Source organism: Bos javanicus, chromosome 19 (genome assembly GCF_032452875.1).
Source record: "Bos javanicus breed banteng chromosome 19, ARS-OSU_banteng_1.0, whole genome shotgun sequence".
NCBI lineage: Eukaryota > Metazoa > Chordata > Mammalia > Artiodactyla > Bovidae > Bos > Bos javanicus.
In genome coordinates, this window is record NC_083886.1 from 28,603,488 (window position 1) to 28,622,113 (window position 18,626).

General features: G+C 50.1%; 1 protein-coding gene and 1 long non-coding RNA gene across 4 annotated transcripts in view; one reads left to right on the forward strand and one right to left on the reverse strand.

Annotated features, from left to right (window-relative positions):
* The window catches only part of LOC133231421 (uncharacterized), a 57,548-nt gene extending 41,874 nt beyond the window's left edge, over positions 1–15,674 (reverse strand). For 2 of the 3 annotated variants that reach the window (XR_009731132.1, XR_009731131.1), the window contains exons 1-3: positions 15,124–15,206; positions 10,829–11,024; positions 10,293–10,356 (exon numbers count right to left, since the gene is read on the reverse strand). This is a non-coding gene — a long non-coding RNA (uncharacterized LOC133231421). Of the gene's footprint in view, positions 1–10,292; positions 10,357–10,828; positions 11,025–14,359; positions 14,921–15,123 lie in introns of those variants that run through there. The other variant, XR_009731130.1, reaches the window with a different exon arrangement.
* LOC133231396 (tumor necrosis factor ligand superfamily member 12-like) lies at positions 6,520–14,268 on the forward strand. The gene is made up of 7 exons (XM_061389675.1): positions 6,520–6,735; positions 6,883–6,930; positions 7,461–7,533; positions 8,178–8,231; positions 8,315–8,350; positions 13,275–13,399; positions 13,591–14,268. The coding sequence occupies exons 1-7, from the start codon at positions 6,523–6,525 to the stop codon at positions 13,873–13,875; spliced, it is 834 nt and encodes a 277-aa protein (XP_061245659.1). The 5' UTR covers positions 6,520–6,522; the 3' UTR covers positions 13,876–14,268.
* Positions 15,675–18,626: the final 2,952 nt, after the last annotated feature.

Sequence of the window (18,626 nt, forward strand, 5' to 3'; positions counted from 1 at the left end):
AACTAAGTTTGTACAAGAAAGGGTGCCGTTCCCTCTTGGGGAACAGATTCATGAGTTTATGCCTGGTGACCAAGTATGGGTCAAAGTTCGGAAACTTGATTTGCTAGCCCCTTGGTGAAAGGGCCCTTATGTTATTCTAACTATCCTTACTGCAGTTAAAGTTGCAGGTATTGTCCCTTGGATCCATCATACGAGGGTGAAGAGAACATATCACGCAGACCCAAAAAACGCTGAGTGGACTGCACAGAGCGACCCCACTGGCCCTCGAGAGACTAAGACCATCCTTAAGAAGAAGGAAAAAAAGATCCTGGACCAGCCCCTTCAGGATGAAGCCGCACAATCAACTCCTGCTGCTTGGCCTCATCAACATGATTTTGAATTTAACTTCCGTTCAACTCAGGACAATGTTTTCCTCTCATGGGCACGTTCATACACAGACTTCCACAGCACTTCTAACTGCTGGGTATGTAGGGCTATGCCTCTGTCAGTGATGGATGGACTTCCTTGGTGGGTGTCACCGCTCTGCCAAGGACATTTTAAACCACTCTGCTCTTTTCTGGGATGACAAAAAGAGACTTTCCTCTCTCTTGTCAATCATAACCTCTCCTTGCTCTCCTGGTGTAAGACCTACAGTCAATAGACTCGGGTCATGGGGTTACATTTGATATAAATTCCAGTGTAACAAAAGCCTAACCTACAACAAGCCCCGGTAAATCTACCTTATTTACATGCTAGGTGGACAAGATCCGTGTTTCAGTGGTATGAGTATATTACTGCCTTATTCGTACCCTCTCTAGGGACAACAGATATCATGATTAAAGTAGAGGCCTTCACTAATTTCACAAAACAGGCCCTCCTAGATAGAACAAAAGCCATCCAAGCCTTAAATGAAAAGCAAATCCAAATGAGAAAAGTGGTAATTCATAATAGAATGGCTTTGGACATACTCACAGCTGCTCAAGGAAGGACCTGTGCTATAATTAAGGTTGGATGTTGTGTATACGTTCCTGACTTATCTGGCAATGTATCGACTGCTTTAGATGACATGAAAAACCAGGTAAAAGCAATGTCAAACAAAAACATTCCTTTCTGGACTTTGGTCCTATCTTGGGTGAAGGGAGACTGGTGGAAAACTATTGTAACTGTTGTTATAGTAATCTTAATCACACTGCTTTGTGGGCCCTGCTTCTTACAATGCCTTGTGAATTTTGTAACCCAGAGGTTGATGGCGTTCTCTTATGTGGGTGGCCGAAGGACTAAGGTGTAATATATCTCAATGAATATCGCTCGTTATAGAAACTAAGGGCATCAAGAGGGGGGAATGAAGAAGGAATTCATAGGGCCTGGACCCCATCTTAGGCCTGTTCATGCTGATCATGCTCGGCCACCACTCCAGTGGACTCAGGGCTCTGGGCTTAGTGCCTATGGAAACTACCCGCTCTGGACAGGGGAATCTTGAAGATCACATCCAGGTTACTCATCGCCTAAGAGAAAACATACTCTAATCACCCCTGCCTCTGGACAGGTCATAAATTCTTTCTGTATCTATCAGGGTGTAACCGTAGGCTTATTGATTATTAACTGTTTGAACACCTAACACTTGAATGATGGGGTTATTGTGATTGTATTTATCCTTCCTTTGTTTTATGTAAGTCTCAAGGAAATTGGGGTGGTGGGTTTGGACACGTACACATGGGGTATAAAAGATTTTCACAAATGCTGGTCGGGGTCCTTGGCTAAGACCAGACTCTGCCTTGGGCCCACCAGGGTAATAAACTGCACTCCACTATCTGCATTGTTCTTCTGAGTGAGTTTGTTTCCCGGAACGCATGGCTATAACACCGACAGCTCTGCTCAGACTCAGGATGACCCCACAGTCCCAAGGTTCTTCTCCATACAAAATCGTTTATGGGAGGCCCCCTCTCATAATAAAACAGGTGTCAACAAATTTGCCTCAGGTAAGGGGAGATGCATATTGAAAAGCAGAGACATTACTTTGCCAACAAAGGTCCATCTAGTCAAGGCTATGGTTTTTCCTGTGGTCATGTGTGGATGCGAGAGTTGGATTGTGAAGAAAGCTGAGCGCCGAAGAATTGATGCTTTTGAACTGTGGTGTTGGAGAAGACTCTTGAGAGTCCCCTGGACTGCAAGGAGATCCAACCAGTCCATTCTAAACACGATCAGCCCTGGGTGTTCTTTGGAAGGAATGATGCTAAAGCTGAAACTCCAGTACTTTGGCTACCTCATTCGAAGAGTTGACTCATTGGAAAAGACTCTGATGCTGGGAGGGATTGGGGGCAGGAGGAGAAGGGGATGACAGAGGATGAGATGGCTGGATGGCATCACCGACTCAATGGATGTGAGTTTGAGTGATCTCCGGGAGATGGTGATGGATAGGGAGGCCTGGCGTGCTGCGATTCATGGGATCGCAAAGAGTCGGACACGACTGAGCAACTGAACTGAACTGAACCGAAGTTTTTACAAGAAAGGGTGCCATTCCCCCTTGGGGAACAGATTCACGAATTTGTGCCTGGGGATCAGGTGTGGTCAAGGACTGGAAACACGACTCCTTGGCCCCACATTGGAAGGGTCCATATACTGTTGTTCTAAGCAGCCCTACTGCAGTTAAGTTTGCAAGTGTCACTCCCTGGATCCTCCACATGAGGGTGAAGAGAGCAAACCATGAGACCCGGAGGACGCCGAGCAGACTACACAAAAGGACCTCACTGATCCCTGTGAAGCCAAGATCATCTTAAAGAAGAAACAGAGGTGAAGCTCTACAATCAACTGCTGCTACAAGGACTTGCTGGTATCATCTTGAGACTAACCGTAGTTTCAGTACAAAGAGGGACCTGTGCTATAATTAAAGTTGAATGTTGTGTATATATTCCTGATTTATCTGGCTATATATCAGCCACCCTAGATGACATGAAAGGTCAGGTAAAAGCTATGTCTGATGATAATCTTCCTTTTTGAACTTCGGTCCTATCTGGGTGAAGGGTGATTGGTGGAAAACTATATTTACCATTGTTGTAGTTGCCTTGATAGTTCTGCTTTGTGGACCCTTTATTTTACAATGTATTATGAACTTTGTAACCCAAAGGTTGATGTCTTTCTCCCAAATTGGAGGTCAGAGAGTCGGAGGTCGGAGGTCGGGTGCAATATATCCCTATGAATGACGCTCATACTATGAGTTAAGAGCATCAAGAGAGGGGAATGAAGGAGGAAACAGACAGAACAGGCTCCATCTTGAAAGCAGGACTCCATCTTGGGCCAGACTGTGGACTTTGAGCTAGATGCCCCAGTATCTATGGAAAGGACACACCAACTGGAAAGCCAGGCCCCCTGGATGGAAGAGCCCCAGGGCTCGTACCTAGACTCTCTGTTGCCTAAAAGAATACCCTAATTATCTGTGTAACCAAATAGGATCATAAATTCTATTATGCTTATTGGGGTATGACCACAGGCCTATTGATAATTGTCCACTGTTAACTACCTAGGCTTAAGGCATATGAATCACGGGTTATTCATGTTAGTATCGAATACTAACTTCGATAGTATCTTTCTTTTCTTTTGTTCAGACTAGTTTCAGGGAATTTGGGGAGGTGGGTTTGGGCACGTACACTTAGGGTATATAAGGTTTTTAGAAAAACTGGTCAGTGTCCTTGGCTAAGAGGAGACTCTGCATTGGGCCCGCTGGTGTAATAAACTGCACTCCACTATCTGCATTGTCCTTCTGAGTGAGTTTCTTTCCCGGAACCATGACTACAAAAATATCACAACACTTCCCAACCCTGAGCAACCCCTGTTCCTACCCTAGCATGCAAAAATCTGCTTTAAACCAGATTTCAAAGTCTTAAGAAATGTTGTGGCCTCACTTATTTCCCTGTGAAGTGTTGTCAGACTGTCAAGGGATAAGTAATAAACTTGGCTTTGAGTGGTCCAGGGTTCAGTCAATTCAGTTCAGTCACTCAGTTGTGTCCAACTCTTTGTGACCCCATGAATCGTAGCTCACCAGGCCTCCCTGTCCATCACCAACTCCCGGAGTTCACTCAGACTCACGTCCATCGAGTCAGTGATGCCATCCAGCCATCTCATCCTCTGTCATCCCCTTCTCCTCCTGCCCCCAATCCCTCCCAGCATCAGAGTCTTTTCCAATGAGTCAACTCTTCGAATGAGGTGGTCAAAGTACTGGAGTTTCAGCTTTAGCATCATCCCTTCCAAAGATATCCCAGGGCTGATCTCCTTCAGAATGGACTGGTTGGATCTCCTTGCAGTCCAAGGGACTCTCAAAAGTCTTCTCCAACACCACAGTTCAAAGGCATCAATTCTTCGGCGCTCAGCCTTCTTCACAGTCCAACTCTCACATCCATACATGACCACTGGAAAAACCATAGCCTTGACTAGACGGACCTTTGTTGCTAAAGTAATGTCTCTGCTTTTGAATATGCTATCTAGGTTGGTCATAACTTTCCTTCCAAGGAGTAAGCGTCTTTTAATTTCATGGCTGCAGTCACGATCTGCAGTGATTTTGGAGCCCAGAAAAATAAAGTCTGACACTGTTTCCACTGTTTCCCCATCTATTTGCCATGAAGTGATGGGACCAGATGCCATGATCTTCGTTTTCTGAATGTTGAGCTTTAAGCCAACTTTTTCATTCTCCTCTTTCACTTTCATCAAGAGGCTTTTGAGTTCCTCTTCACTTTCTGCCATAAGGGTGGTGTCATCTGCATATCTGAGGTTATTGATATTTCTCCCGGCAATCTTGATTCCAGCTTGTGTTTTTTCCAGTCCAGCATTTCTCATGATGTACTCTGCATATAAGTTAAATAAGCAGGGTGACAATATACAGCCTTGACGTACTCCTTTTCCTATTTGGAACCAGTCTGTTGTTCCATGTCCTGTTCTAACTGTTGCTTCCTGACCTGCATACAGGTTTCTCAAAAGGTTCGTCAGGTGGTCTGGTATTCCCATCTCTTGAAGAATTTTCCACAGTTTATTGTGATCCACACAGTCAAAGGCTTTGGCATAGTCATAAAGCAGAAATAGATGTTTTTCTGGAACTCTCTTGCTTTTTCCATGATCCAGCGGATGTTGGCAATTTCATCTCTGGTTCCTCTGCCTTTTCTAAAACCAGCTTGAACATCTGGAAGTTCACGGTTCACATATTGCTGAAGCCTGGTTGGAGAATTTTGAGCATTAGTTTACTAGCATGTGAGATGAGTGCAATTATGCGGTAGTTTGAGCATTCTTTGGCACTGCCTTTCTTTGGGATTGGAATTAAAACTGACCTTTTCCAGTCCTGTGGCCACTGCTGAGTTTTCCAAATTTGCTGGCATATTGAGTGCAGCACTTTTACAGCATCATCTTTCAGGATTTGAAATAGCTCAACTGGAATTCCATCACCTCCAGTACCTTTGTTCCTAGTGATGCTTTCTAAAGCCCACTTGACTTCACATTCCAGGATGTCTGGCTCTAGGTCAGTGATCACACCATCGTGATTATCTGGGTCGTGAAGATCTTTTTGTACAGTTCTTCTGTGTATTCTTGCCACCTCTTCTTAATATCTTCTGCTTCTGTTAGGTCCATACCATTTCTGTCCTTTATGGAGCCCATCTTTGAATGAAATTAGCTTAGGTGTGGTGTTTTGGTTTTGCTAAAGATGGCTCCCCACAAGGGACTCCATCTGGGGTCGATTTAAAGGGACCTCCGTGAGCTCCTTGTAACTCCTGCTGAGCTCAGGTAACCCCTATTATTTGCATAAGTGGCTGGTGTGTTTCCAGAGAACTGCATTTGGGGAACACACTTGGGGTGGGGGTGGGGGCACACAGCTCCCAGCGCACAGTTCTAGAAGCTTGCTCTCCTCAGGTGCAGGATCCTGGGGTTTAAATCAACTACCAACTGATTTGCTAAAAGAAGTAGAAACCCAGCCTGCGTTAATGCCAGACCTCAGCTCTTTTCCTTACTTGCGGAGGAGGATGTCTTTAGGTGCGGCTGCTAAAATCCGAATGTGCCCTGGCCTCCAACTGTGTTGACTGAGGGAATAATAAGACCAGCCACATGTGGCCTTGTCACCTTGGCCTGCAGGCCTAATTTAGCAATCTCGCTCAGGCAGGACTAGACCCGCCGCACTTGCGGCAGTGCTCCCGCCCCGCCACCGGCACCCAGGCCGCGTGGAGTTTCTGCTGTTTCAACCCTCGATCCCTTTCTCCCGCCGGCCGGCCGCCCGCGTGGAGAGAGCTCAGCCGCACACCCCAGCTCGCCCGCTGCACACTCACACACACATCGCCCCGCTTTTCCGCGCTCGGGAGGTGCGTGCCTCCGGCCGGGACCCGCTCTGGGCTCTGCAAGCCCAGCGGCGCGCGCCCCGCTCCGTGAACTGAGCTCGGCCCGGCTCGGAGTTTAATCACAGGGTCCGGTTTCCTGTCCTCATCCCCTACCCACCCCCCACCAGCTCCCGCCCCGTTTCCCTGGACCCTCCCTCTCCCCGGCCAGATCCGCCCGCTAGCTCCCCCTCCCCCGATGCCTAGGGTCCAGGGATGGGGGCCGGTGAGGCAGGCACAACCCCCGCCCGTGGCCACCGGTTGGATCCAGATGCTCCAGACGCGGATGGAGCGCCAAGCGGAGCCCGGCACCGCCCTGCTGGCCCTGCTCGTGCTGGGCCTGGGCCTGGCCTGCCTCGGCCTCCTGCTGGCCCTGGTCAGCCTAGGGAGTCGGGCATCGCTGTTTGCCCAGGTGAGGCTGGGCTGCACAGCCCTCCCTGGGACTGTCCCGAACATCTGCTGGGGCCGGTGGGCAGAGGGGAAAGGGGGCCAGGAAGGTGGGTAGAGGGTGAGATGTCAGGTGGAGAAGGACAAGGTAACGCTGCCTCCTTCCCAGCAGGAGCCTTCCCAGAGGGACCTGGTGGCAGAGGAAGACCCGGACCCGCTGGTGAGTGGCAGGTGGGTGCTGGCTCCATGGTTGCTCGGCATGGGAAGTGTGTGCCCTGCTTGTGCCAGACATGTGTGTGGGGGGCGTGTGCATCAGCCCTCTCATGCCTGGGTACATGAGTGACAACTGTGTGTAAGGGTTTGTGCCCCCTTGATGTCAACCAAGTACGAAGTGTTATTGGCTGTGGGGGACGTGGGAGTGTGAGATGCAGGAGCCTGCTATGGAAGAGGGATGCTGGCTGTGTGTGCAGGGTGTGTACTCATTTTGCACACTGACTGGGTGTGGGCGTGTGTGTGTGATGTACCAATTGCTGGTTGAGGGGAGCAGACTAGGGGGATGTGGCTGGTTTTGGGGAGAGGGGTGAGCCCTGACCCCAAGAACTTGCCTCCAGGTGGCCTCAGCCGCTCTTGGCTGAGGGACTCGTCCTCTTGCTGACTGGGCCTCTCCTGACGGGCCCCCTGTCAGGCTTAGCTTGTGTCTTTGGAGTCCCTGGTGAGATCCTGGTTTAGCTCTGCCCTTAACACCCTTAGGACCTGAATCCCCAGCCGGAGGAAAGCCAGGATGCTGTTCCTTTCCTGAAACTGGTTCGGCCTCGCAGAAATGGTGAGCAGCCCTTTATCCCAACCTTAGGAATCATATCATGGTGGCTTCTGGACTCACTATCAGTTTTGTTCATCATAACAGCCCTGTGAAGCAGGCAGAGCAAAACCCATTATCCTTGCTTATGGGTAGAGAAACTGAGGCACAGAGAGTAAAAGGGGGGTTCGCAGTCACAGAGACTCAAACCTAGAATTCTGACCCTCCCTCTGAAGCTCCTTCCATTGCATAGACCTGCTTCTCACTCAGACCCCACCCTGAATATGAAAGCGGGTAGCCAGGAGTTAGGAGAGCTCCTGAGGTCCTCATGAAGACAAAGTACAGAATCAGAGGCCCAAACCCCCCAAAGCAAAGACTTATGACTGGGGTGACCTGTGACCATGTATCCAGGCTTGCAGCCTTACACCTGTGGGCTCAATGTGATGATTAATAATCCCCTCTTGCGCTCAGAAGCATCCCCCTTTGGATGATAAATTATCAGTGGCTATACCTGTGGAGGAAGATACGGCCTGAGGTTCTGAGACCAGGAGACTGAACAAGAATAAGGATGCCAGGGTACTGGGGGGAATGGGGCTGAGAGAGTAGCTCCTGGCCACCAAGCCCCCAGACGTGGGGACTGCTTTGCCCATCTGTCTTTCCTTGATCCTCAGCATCTAAAGGCCAGAAACCACGGGCGCGCAGAGCAGTTGCAGCCCACTATGAAGGTGGGTGATGGGGAGCCATGCCCAGGGAGAAGGGGTGGCAGGGCGCAGGGCAGGGCTCACCACCCCTTTCCTGTGTCTTACAGTTCGCCCACGACCAGGACAAGATGGAGCACAGGCAGGTGAGGCCCCGATCCGCCTCTGAGCTCTTCTCTTACCCTCACAGCCCTGGCCTTCTGGACAAGGGACCCCCTCCAAAACCTTGATTCCCAGCCCCATCCCCACCTTCAACATCAGAAACTCCAAAAGCCAGTTCAGGAAAATGCTTAGGGCTCGCTTCTCTTGGCTCCCCAAACTGGACTTTGTCTGCGACTCAGACATGGGACCCCAGGGAGACCCCTTCCCCTTTCAGAGACCAGGCAGATCCCCCCAGCAAAACACCAGCTGGGCTTCGCCCTCAGCCCTCGCTCATCTCCAAGAAGCATCCTTGATTTTTTTCACTCTTCTTTCCCCTCCATATTCCAAGAGTTTTTGTGCTCTGATCATTTTTCTCTAAATATTTCCAATCTCTGATCTTCTTTTCCATCCCCACCCCACCCCCACCTCAGCACCATGACCTCAGAACCTCAAACTCAAGTCTCCAGCTCCTTCCCCATTCTAGACTTTTCCCACCCCTACTGTGTCCCACCTGTGTTGCCAAGTTCAGCCTCCTTAAGCATCTCTCTCATTCTTCTATTGCTTTTCTGCTTGGCTTTCATCCTCTCCATGCTCTGGTCTCAACCTCTTTTCCTGGCACATCCGTATGCCCTCTCCATACTTGTTGGCTGACACCCCCTCCCCACCAATGTGCTTCTTCTGGACTTTGGACATACTGTTCGTTCACCTGGAATTCCCTTCCATCTGGCAGGCCAGGAGCCAAGATACGAGAGTGACTTAGTCTAGGGTTGGCAGCTGAGACGGAGAGAAGTAAATGGATTCAGTGTGTAGTTTGAAGAGAAGGACTTGGTGGAGCAGGATTAAGGGGCGGGGGGTAAGGAATGACTTCTAGATTTTTAACTTGGGCATCTTTGAAATAATGGTGTCTTTTATTAAAGTGGTGTTAACTAGTAAGGAAATAAGTTGGGGGGGCATGTAAATTAATAATTGAATTTGAGAGCTAATAATAACTAAGTGGATAAATAATAATAAACAAGTGAGTTTCACAAATAGTTATCTGGACTTGGTGAGTGGCTCAGGCCTGGGCAGGGTGTGTAGAGTCAGGAGTCATCACCAGATGGATGGTATTTAAAGCTACAGGACTGGATGAGACACCCACGAGGGAAGGGGGTCCTGCAAGGAAAGCCCTGAGGCTCTTGGAGCAGAGTGGGAGAATCCAGAAGAGACTGAGAAGCAGCCAGAGAGAGGGGAAGAAACCCAAGGAGGGCAGTGTCCTGGAGTCTCAGAGAAGACATAGTTTCAAGAAGGAGGATGTGGCTGTCTATGTTGAATGCAGCTGAGTGGTCACATGAGATGAGAACAGAGAAATGACCGCTGCATTTAGTAACATTCAAAGTCAACTGGTGACCTTGACAAGGGCGGTGGCTGGTGTGGTTAGGTTGGAAGCCAGTGTGGACTGGGTTAAGAGAAAATCGGAAATAGGAATCAGAGACAGTGACAACTCTCTCCAGAAGTTTCTCTGTGACAGGAGCAGAGAAATGGGCCAGGAGGTAGAGAAGGATGTGAGTCCAGGAAAAGTTCAGTCCTTAAGCAATACTGCCTAAATCATAGCTACCTATTCAGGTTTTAATCTCACCTAATCCTTGAAAGAGTCCTAAAAGGAAGATAATCCAGCCATCTGCTTTTTACAGAGATGACGGTAACCTGTCCAGGTCATGATGATGCTAAGAGGTGGGGCCAGGATTTGAATCCAGCTGTCTGTGCTTGTGTTGCGGACATTGAGTGAGAGGCGATTGCCAGTGCAGGGGTGGGGGACCTGCAGGCAGCGTCCAAGGAGGTGGGAGGGGGTGGACTCCAGAAGGAAGAAAGGGACGGGACGTGTCATCTCATCTCCATAAGAGGGTCAGCGGTGACCACGAGAACAAGTCGGTTTGTGGTTTGGGTGGGAGGACAAAAGGTAGCCCTTACCTGATGCCTTCGGGGTCCTCTGGAGATTGAGGGAGATGGGCAGGAGGGACGGTGAAAAGCAAGCCTAGCAGGGAAAAAAGGGGGATTGCCGGGCAGTAAAGAATGAAATTTAGTGATACCATGGTCTCAGGCACACCATGCCCTTAGCCACAACCAGCTCAAACTAGTTCCCTAGCCAGGAATGCCCTTTCTCCTTCTCTCCCCTACTCTTCATGCCTCAGGCCAGCTTTCCTCCCTTCTGACTGGACCATTATTTTAGCAGTTACCCAGACATTTACTCATTTGTTGACTCAGCCCATATGAGCTGAGATGCTACTGTTTGTATGGACCCAGCTAGGTGCCCACACTGAGTAATATCCAGACCTATTTGCAAGGAACTGCTGTCTAGGAGAGGAGGCAAGCATCTAAAATTGTAAATTACAATGTGATATGACAAGAATAATAATGAAAGTAGCAAGAGACACATGGCCAGTACAGAGGAAGACAACTTTACAATGGAGTCAGGGACCCTTCCCCAAGGAGGCATGGGCTCTTACCCAAGTGTGAGTATAAGATGGACAGAGGGGCAGGGCCAGTTGTACAAAAGCCCAGAATTTGCCAAGAGTCTGATGAGGCTGGAGGACGGGGAGCAAGCGGCTCGATGTGGTTGAGGAGACAGATCCAGAAGAGCAGGATGGGGTGAGGCTGGAGAAGCATATGGAGCCAGGTCACAGTTGGAGTCTGGAGGTTATTCTGAAGTCAAAGCAGGAAGAGACAGTCTCATGTCTGCATTTGAGAAACATCACTATGCCTCTGTGTAATGTGGCGAGTAAACTGGAGCAGGCAGTTTACTCTCGGTGGAAACAGGGAGCCTAAAGAGGAAGGAGCCTGAAAAGAGTCCCAGTGAGAAATGGCCGAGTCCACACACACAGGGGACGGAGACAGCTACTTAGGTGGCAGACTTGCTAGGAACTGGTGATCAATGGATAAAGCTGGTGAAGGAGAGAGAGGCTTGAGTGCTTGACAAGAGGTAGGACCAGGAGCCCATTGTGGAATGCAGACGGTCAAGCAAATATGGGGTTGGGGGGGAGGGTCAGGCTCAGTTTTGGTCTAGGTGAGTTTGCAGTGGGAAGCATGGGGAGGTTACTCTAATGGCAGGCAGGGAGCAGTGTCAGGAGGGGCAGAGCTGGAGACTCAGATTGGAGTCTTGCGAAACAAAAGCCAAGGCAACCCATAGGCAGGGATGAAAATGCCCTGTGAGCATTATGTTCTTGAGAAAGGAACCAGGAGAGCGCCCCGGGGCAGGCAAAAGATGGGGGTGCCGGGAAGGAAGCTTCCCAGGCTACTGAGATGAGGTGCTGGAAGCCCCGGAGAGCAGCCTGTGGACCCAAACAAGAGACAGCTGCCTCTACAGCCTCTTCCTCCCCTCTTGTTTTCTTCCCACCAGCATGTGCTTGGTGTGTGCTCAGAGCAGGCCCAGCTGCAGGGCCTGGGGTGCGGTAATCAGACCAATTCCCCTGCTCCTTGGGAGAGGCAGACCCCAAACTATCACAGAAGGAAATAAAGATGATTTCTGTCCTTGGTGACTGCTATGAGAGAGATGCGGTGAGTGGAGGAGAGTTTAATGGAGACTAGCTATTAATATTTCAGACTGGGAGGCCTGGGGAGGTCACTCAGAGTGACCAGACTGACTGAAGGGAGGGAGGAATCCTGGGGGGAGGCAAGAGCAGTAAAAACCCTGTGGAAACAGTGAGCTTGGTGCCTGGCAGGAACAGAAAGTGGGCCTGAGGGCCTGGAGTCTTGTGACTTGGAGGAATGTGTGAGATTAGATCTGAGAGGTAAACAGGGGCGGCTCATGGAGGACTGTGAAGTCACTTGAGACCCTGCTTTGTCATTTGATTATTTGTCTTCTTTACAATTTGCAATTACCTTTACTCTAGTTTTGTTATTGTTAACGGCTTTATTGAGATATAATTCACATACTATACAATTCACCTTTTAAAAATGTACAGTTAAGCTTAGTATAGTCACAGAATTGTATGACCATCACTACAGTAATTTTAGAGTTTTCATTACCTCAAAAAGAAACCCTGTATGCTTCACCCACCACACTGTATTTCCCTGATCCCCTCCAGCCCTAAGCAACCACTGATGTACTTTTTGTCTCTGTGTATTTGTTTATTTGGAAATTTCATGTGCATGCGTGTTCAGTCGCTTAGTCATGTCTGACTCTTTGTGACCCCATGGACTGCAGCCCTCCAGGCTCCTCTGTCCATGAGATTCTCCAGGCAAGAATACTGGAGTGGGTTGCCATTTCCAACTCCAGGGGATCTTCTAGACCCAGGGATCCAACCCCCATGTCTTGCGTCTCCTTCATGGGCAAGCAGATTCTTTACCATTTCGCCACCTGGACAGTCATAGAACACGTGATCCTTTGTGACTAGCTTCTTTCACTTAGCATAGCGTTTTCATGTTTCCTCCACATTGTAGCATGCATTAGTACTCCATTTCTTTTTATGGCTGAGTAATATCCCATTGTATGGACTTAACACAATTTTCCTTATCCATTCATTAATGGAGATTTGGGTACCATTTTATTATTTTTAATTTTTTGTTTTTATATTTTTCCCTTTTGATTTTTTATTTTAATAACCCATGTTATATATGATTTAAGTAATGCATGCATACCTTCTCCAAGTAAAAGAGCAAATGGTGCAGACACAACCTATAAAAGCCCCCGTGCTTCTTGAGTCCTTCTCCTGTCTCCAGAAGCAGCTGGTGAGAACTTGCTGTCTATCATTCTAGTCCTCTGGGTCGGGTTTCTTCCCCTAACTTCGTATCACACTCCCAGCTCCCTAGGCTGTGGCTCCTCCCTTGTCCCGGGCCTCCTAGATATCTTCTGGGTAAAGTGGGCCCAAAGGTTTATAAACTCAGTGTCTCACTGGCCAGTGTGAGAAGGTTCTATAGAGGGATTTCCCCCTGTCTCTGAACACCCACATTCAGGTGTGGACGGGACGGTGAGTGGCTGGGAGGAGGCCAAAATCAACAGCTCCAACCCCCTGCGCTATGACTGCCAGACCGGGCAATTTACGGTCACCCGGGCTGGGCTGTACTACCTGTACTGTCAGGTAAGCCCCACCTGGCTCCACGGGTAAAGCCGGAACTGAAGAAGGGCTGGGCTTCGGGGTTGGGGGCAAGTTAAAGGTGGGGAGGGGAGCGTGGGGTTTGGGCTGAGAGGAGCCTTGGGCCTCTAAGGACACCTGAGATGAAGCCCAGGGCCAGCAGAGGCCTGGACTCCGCCCCTCCCCTGCCCCCCCAGGTGCACTTTGATGAGGGGAAGGCTGTCTACCTGAAGCTGGACTTGCTGGTGGATGACACGCTGGCCCTGCGCTGCCTGGAGGAATTCTCGGCCACTGCGGCCAGTTCCCCTGGGCCCCAGCTCCGTCTCTGCCAAGTGTCAGGGCTCTTGGGCCTGCGTCTCTGCCAAGTGTCAGGGCTCTTGCGCCTGCGGCCAGGATCCTCCCTGTGGTTCCGCACCCTCCCCCAGACCCAACTCAAGGCTGCCCCCTTCCTCACCTACTTTGGACTCTTCCAAGTTCACTGAAGGGCCATGGTTTCCAGGTGGCTTGTCCCCACGGCCGCTCTCTGAGCACCCCTGTCCCCTCTGCCCCACCCTGAGCTGCTCCTCCCCCAGACCTGGCTCTCCCCCGCTCCCCCACTGAAGGCTGCCAGGGCTCACGTGAGGTCCATGCCATGCAAATATTCCCAGCTCTTCCCACCTCCAGCTCTCTACCTCACTAGCTCCCCAGCCCCATTTATCTCCTGACTCCCCAACCCTGGCTGCAGCCCCCCAGGACACTGTGTTGACTGTACTCTGGGTGATGATGGGTCCTCCATACCCCCTCTTCTGCCACTAAGAGGGGCCGGATGCCAGAGAGACAGGGACTAGGCCAGGAGTTCCCCAATGTGAGGGGTCAGAGACCAGGACAGGCTCCTCCCCTGATAATTCCCTGTGGATTTTTAAAACAGATATTATTTTTATTATTATTGGGACTAAATGTTGATAAGTGGATACTAAAGAGAATAAGTCATGGTTTCTCTCTTTATTGGGGCTTAGGGGGTATCCTCAGGGTAGCTGAGGGCCAATGCAAGGGGGGGGGGGGGTCTGGGAGGTAGGGGGTGGGGGCGACGGTCACCTGAATTCCAGGTCGACATCCAGGCTTGGGCACGGAGACCTACGTGCCTTGAAGCCCCAGGCAGGAGAAGAGAATCAAAAGGCAAACTGCCAGGGGGAAAAAAAATCAATTCTCTGCCCAAGGTCCAGCAGAAGTGGCCTGATTTACCTAGGAGGCGGGCTTCCTCCTGTGGGGAATCGCTGGGCTGGGAGGAGCAGCGGCCCTTCCCTTGGCAGCCTGGGCACCTGCAGCAGGTGCTGGCACCAGCCTAGGCTGGGACTTGGCGCAGGGAGCGGGGAAGCGGGGGGTGGGCAGGGAAGCAGGCGCGATGTGGGGGCTCAGGGTCAGGAAGTGGGACACTAGGGCCCAGGAACACGGGAAGCTGCGCCCCAGGGTCCAGGCAGGAGTCCTACAGTGGTGGGGCGCTCCGGCTGTCTCTTTCTCATTTGTCCAGAGCCTTATGTAAGAGCGTTTCTGGGGAAACAGGAAGTCCCGCTTGCCAAGTTCAGCAGAGAGAGTAGTGCAGGCCTCCTTCCAACACACCCGGCCTGCCCTTAACCCCGGAACTCAGCCAGTTCCTTGCTTCCCCGACCCTGGTTCTCCTCCCCACTGACCCTCTCTCCTCCCCGCCTCGCCCACCTTCAGTCACGGTGAGCAGACTGCCCCGGAGATCTCACCTGTGCCTGGGCGCGAGGGTCTTCCACTCTCCGCCCTTCACCCTCGGTTTCCCTTTTCCTCTTCTTCCCCCGAAGCCTTTTCCTTTCCCTTCCTCATTTTTCTCTTTTTGGGAGACGGAAAAATCTCCGGAAGGTCGGAGGAGAGCTCCTTTCACCCCTTAACGTTCCCCCGCCTCCTTCCCTCCCCGACCTTTCCCTCCTCCAGCTTTTTCTTCCCAAACCGGGGAGATCCTCCCAGCCGCCGCCCGGACGAGGTCTGAGCGCCTAAGTGGAGGCGGCGCAGGCTTTTTGTACTGAGGTTTGCGCCTGCGCAGCGCGCCTACGTCCGCCATGCACGGGGGGTGGCCCCGGCTCCTGGGGCAGCGCATGCCCGCTGCGCACCATCAAGAGCGTGCAGTTCGGAGTCCTCAGTCCGGATGAACTGGTGTCCTCCCACTACTCCTCCCTCCCGCGTTGCGGGCGGGGCTTGACGATAGCCGTGGAAACCTGGCACTTCTCCTGCCCAAGGGGACCGGATGGGTTAGTGGCGCCAAGGCAGTGCTGGGTCCAGCTTTGGCTGCTGCTGCTGCTGCTGCTGCTGCTGTTGCTAAGTCGCTTCAGTTGTGTCCGACTCTGTGCGACCCCATAGATGGCAGCCCACTAGGCTCCTCTGTCCCTGGGATTCTCCAGGCAAGAACACTGGAGTGGGTTGCCATTTCCTTCTCCAATGCATAAAAGTGAAAAGTAAAGTGAAGTCGCTCAGTCGTGCCCGACTCTTAGCGACCCCATGGACTGCAGCCTACCAGTCCATGGTATTTTCCATGCAAGTCCATGGGATTTTCCAGGCAAGAGTACTGGAGTGGGGTGCCATTGCCTTCTCCGCCAGCTTTGGCTAGCCAGAGTTAAATTTCCTTGGGGGTCAGCAAACTTAGTGCTGTGTCCGAGCTGGGGGCCTGGCAACAGGAGGGGCTGGAGGGTGAGCAGGAGGGAAAGAAGTGGGGGTGATTGGCTCCACACCCCAGACACCAACGTTAAATGAGATGACACGAATGCTAAGAGGTCTTTACAAGTTTGGATGAGAAGTTGAGCCCCCAATTTTTTTCCCTCCCCCTGCTACAAGTATTAACTGAGTACCTGCTACGCAATAGGCAGAACAGATGCTGGGGATACAGAACTGAAAAAGATGAGGACCCTATCTTCTAGAATCTAGAGCACTTTCTTTGAGAAGGGCCAGGGAAGACAGACGATAAACACGAATAAATGAACAAGATAATTCTGTTAAGGGCAAGTGCCTTGAATAAAGTGAAATGGTGTTATGCGATGGATAATGAATGAGGTGAGGCTTCTTTAAATGGGGTGGTGTCACTGGAAAGGCCTGAGATGACATTACCCGAATAATGAGAAGCAGCCAGTCTCCTAGGCCATAGGTTCTCGGACAAGAGCTTTTCAGGCAGAAGAAAGAATAAGTGCAAAGGGCCTGAGGGAGGGTGTACCCTGGAAGCTGAAAAGTGACCAGGGTGGCTGGGGTTTAGTGGTGAGAAGGAGAGTATTATTAAACCATTCCTGAAGACACATGAGGTGGGGCAGGCCGGGTGGGATATCGTAAATCATGGTAAGGAATCCGGATTTCATTCTGTTTTAGATTGGAAGCTATTGGAGAATTTGTAAGCAGGAGAGGGATATCAAATTTACATTTAAAAAACAATGACTAGTTTGATTATTGTATGAAGAACTGACTGGGGAGGACTAAGAGTGGAAGCAGGAGGGACCAGGGAGGAGGGAGGGCTATGGGCGAATCAAACTCCTTTGTGGAATGAACTGGAGGAAGCCAGTGAGCTGGAAAGAATGGAATTGAATAGCTCTGTGATGGAGACAATTTTGCTAGAGGCAGGGGCCCAGCTATAGGAAAGTTGTGTCAGGAATTAGAACATCCTGAACTCAGACCACACAGAATACATTCCAGATGGAGTGAGGTTGACGTCTAAAAAGCAAAACTATAAAGCACTCAAAAAATATAGACAGCTTTTGGAGGATGATACCAGGGGAAAATCCTTAGAAGGAATGAGTGAATTATGGGTAAATTTTATTGAGTGCCTCTTATGTGATAGGCACCCAGCTAAGCATTTTATCTACAAAGAAGAGCAAGGCAAACTTAAAGATAAGAGCCACTTCTGTTTGTCAGCGACACCATGAACAGCTGAAAAACAGATTGGGAAACCGTATTTGCAACGTGAGGGACAAGGTTAGGTTCCTTAATGTATAAGGAACACTTAGAACTCAGGAAGGCACAAATCTAGATAAGAGGATCAGGGATAGGAATAGGCAGTGCGTAAAAGTACTACAAATGGCCAATAGAAATATTCAACTTACTAATAGAAATATGCAAATTAAACACAAACTTTTTTTTCTTACCTGATTTTCCCCTGTTGACAAAAGCACTGGGAAATAGGCATGCTTACACAATTTTTGGTAGGGATAGATTGGTGTATAACCTTCTTGGAGGACAGTCTTGACAGTATGGATTGTTTAATATGCATATTATTTGGCCCAGTGCTGCACTTCTAAACATTTATCCTTAAATAAAAGACTATTAATGTCTCTCCTCAAGTATGCCCCTGCCCCAGTCTTGCCTGGGTCAGCAAGCAGGGAGGGCTCCACAGTGCCTCCAGTGGCTCCCGCCCTAAACCCAAAAGCCATCTTTTTGACTCTTCCCTTTCTCCCAGCCTCTGCTCAGTCTGTCTGCCAGTCTGTTTGTTCTGCCTTTCAAAATGTGGTGGAATCCAATCATTCATGACTGGCTCAGCCACCATGGTTCACCCCACCATCGTCTTTCCCACGGGGTGCCACGGTAGTCCCAGACCCTAGTTATTTCTGTTAGAGTTTGCAAAGCAGCTAGAGAGATCTTTTAATCGTATCTCTCCCTTGCATGGAATTCTCTTCAAAGGATCCAGACTCCTTACTCTGTTCTGTGAGGGCCTGTGCTTTCTGACCCCTGCTGACCTCTCCATCTCATTCCAAATCTCCTTTTTGCTCTTTAACTTCCCCGACCTGCTGGTTGATCCAGAACTAGGAGCTCATTCCTGCCTCAGGGATTTTATTATTCACTGTTCCTGCTGCTTAGAAAAACATTGCTCAGACCTCAGCAGGTCTGTTCCTTTATGTCAGTATGTGTTCTGCTCAGATGTCGTAGCCGCTGATCCCCAACCACCCTATTTAAGTAGCATCTTTTTGCATTCTCTAACCCCGTCTTGACTTTCTTCTACTTCATAGCTGGTCAGTACTTGAAAGGATTCGTTTTTTTTGTTTCTTACTTCCTGAATAGAATGTAAATTTCAGTGAGTTAGCTCAGTCGCTCAGTCGTGTCGGACTCTTTGCGACCCCATGAATCGCAGCACGCCAGGCCTCCCTGTCCATCACCAACTCCCGGAGTTCACTCAGACTCACGTCCATCGAGTCAGTGATGCCATCCAGCCATCTCATCCTCTGCTGTCCCCTTCTCCTCCTGCCCCCAATCCCTCCCAGCA

What these genes read in the sequence shown, in the direction of transcription:
- LOC133231396 (XM_061389675.1), top strand. Translation starts at nt 6,523, where the DNA reads ATGCCTAGGGTCCAGGGATGGGGGCCGGTGAGGCAGGCACAACCCCCG. An exon ending in AGGAAGACCCGGACCCGCTG is followed by an intron (nt 6,931 to 7,460) that starts GTGAGTGGCAGG and finishes TAACACCCTTAG; the next exon opens with GACCTGAATCCCCAGCCGGA. An exon ending in AGTTGCAGCCCACTATGAAG is followed by an intron (nt 8,232 to 8,314) that starts GTGGGTGATGGG and finishes TGTGTCTTACAG; the next exon opens with TTCGCCCACGACCAGGACAA.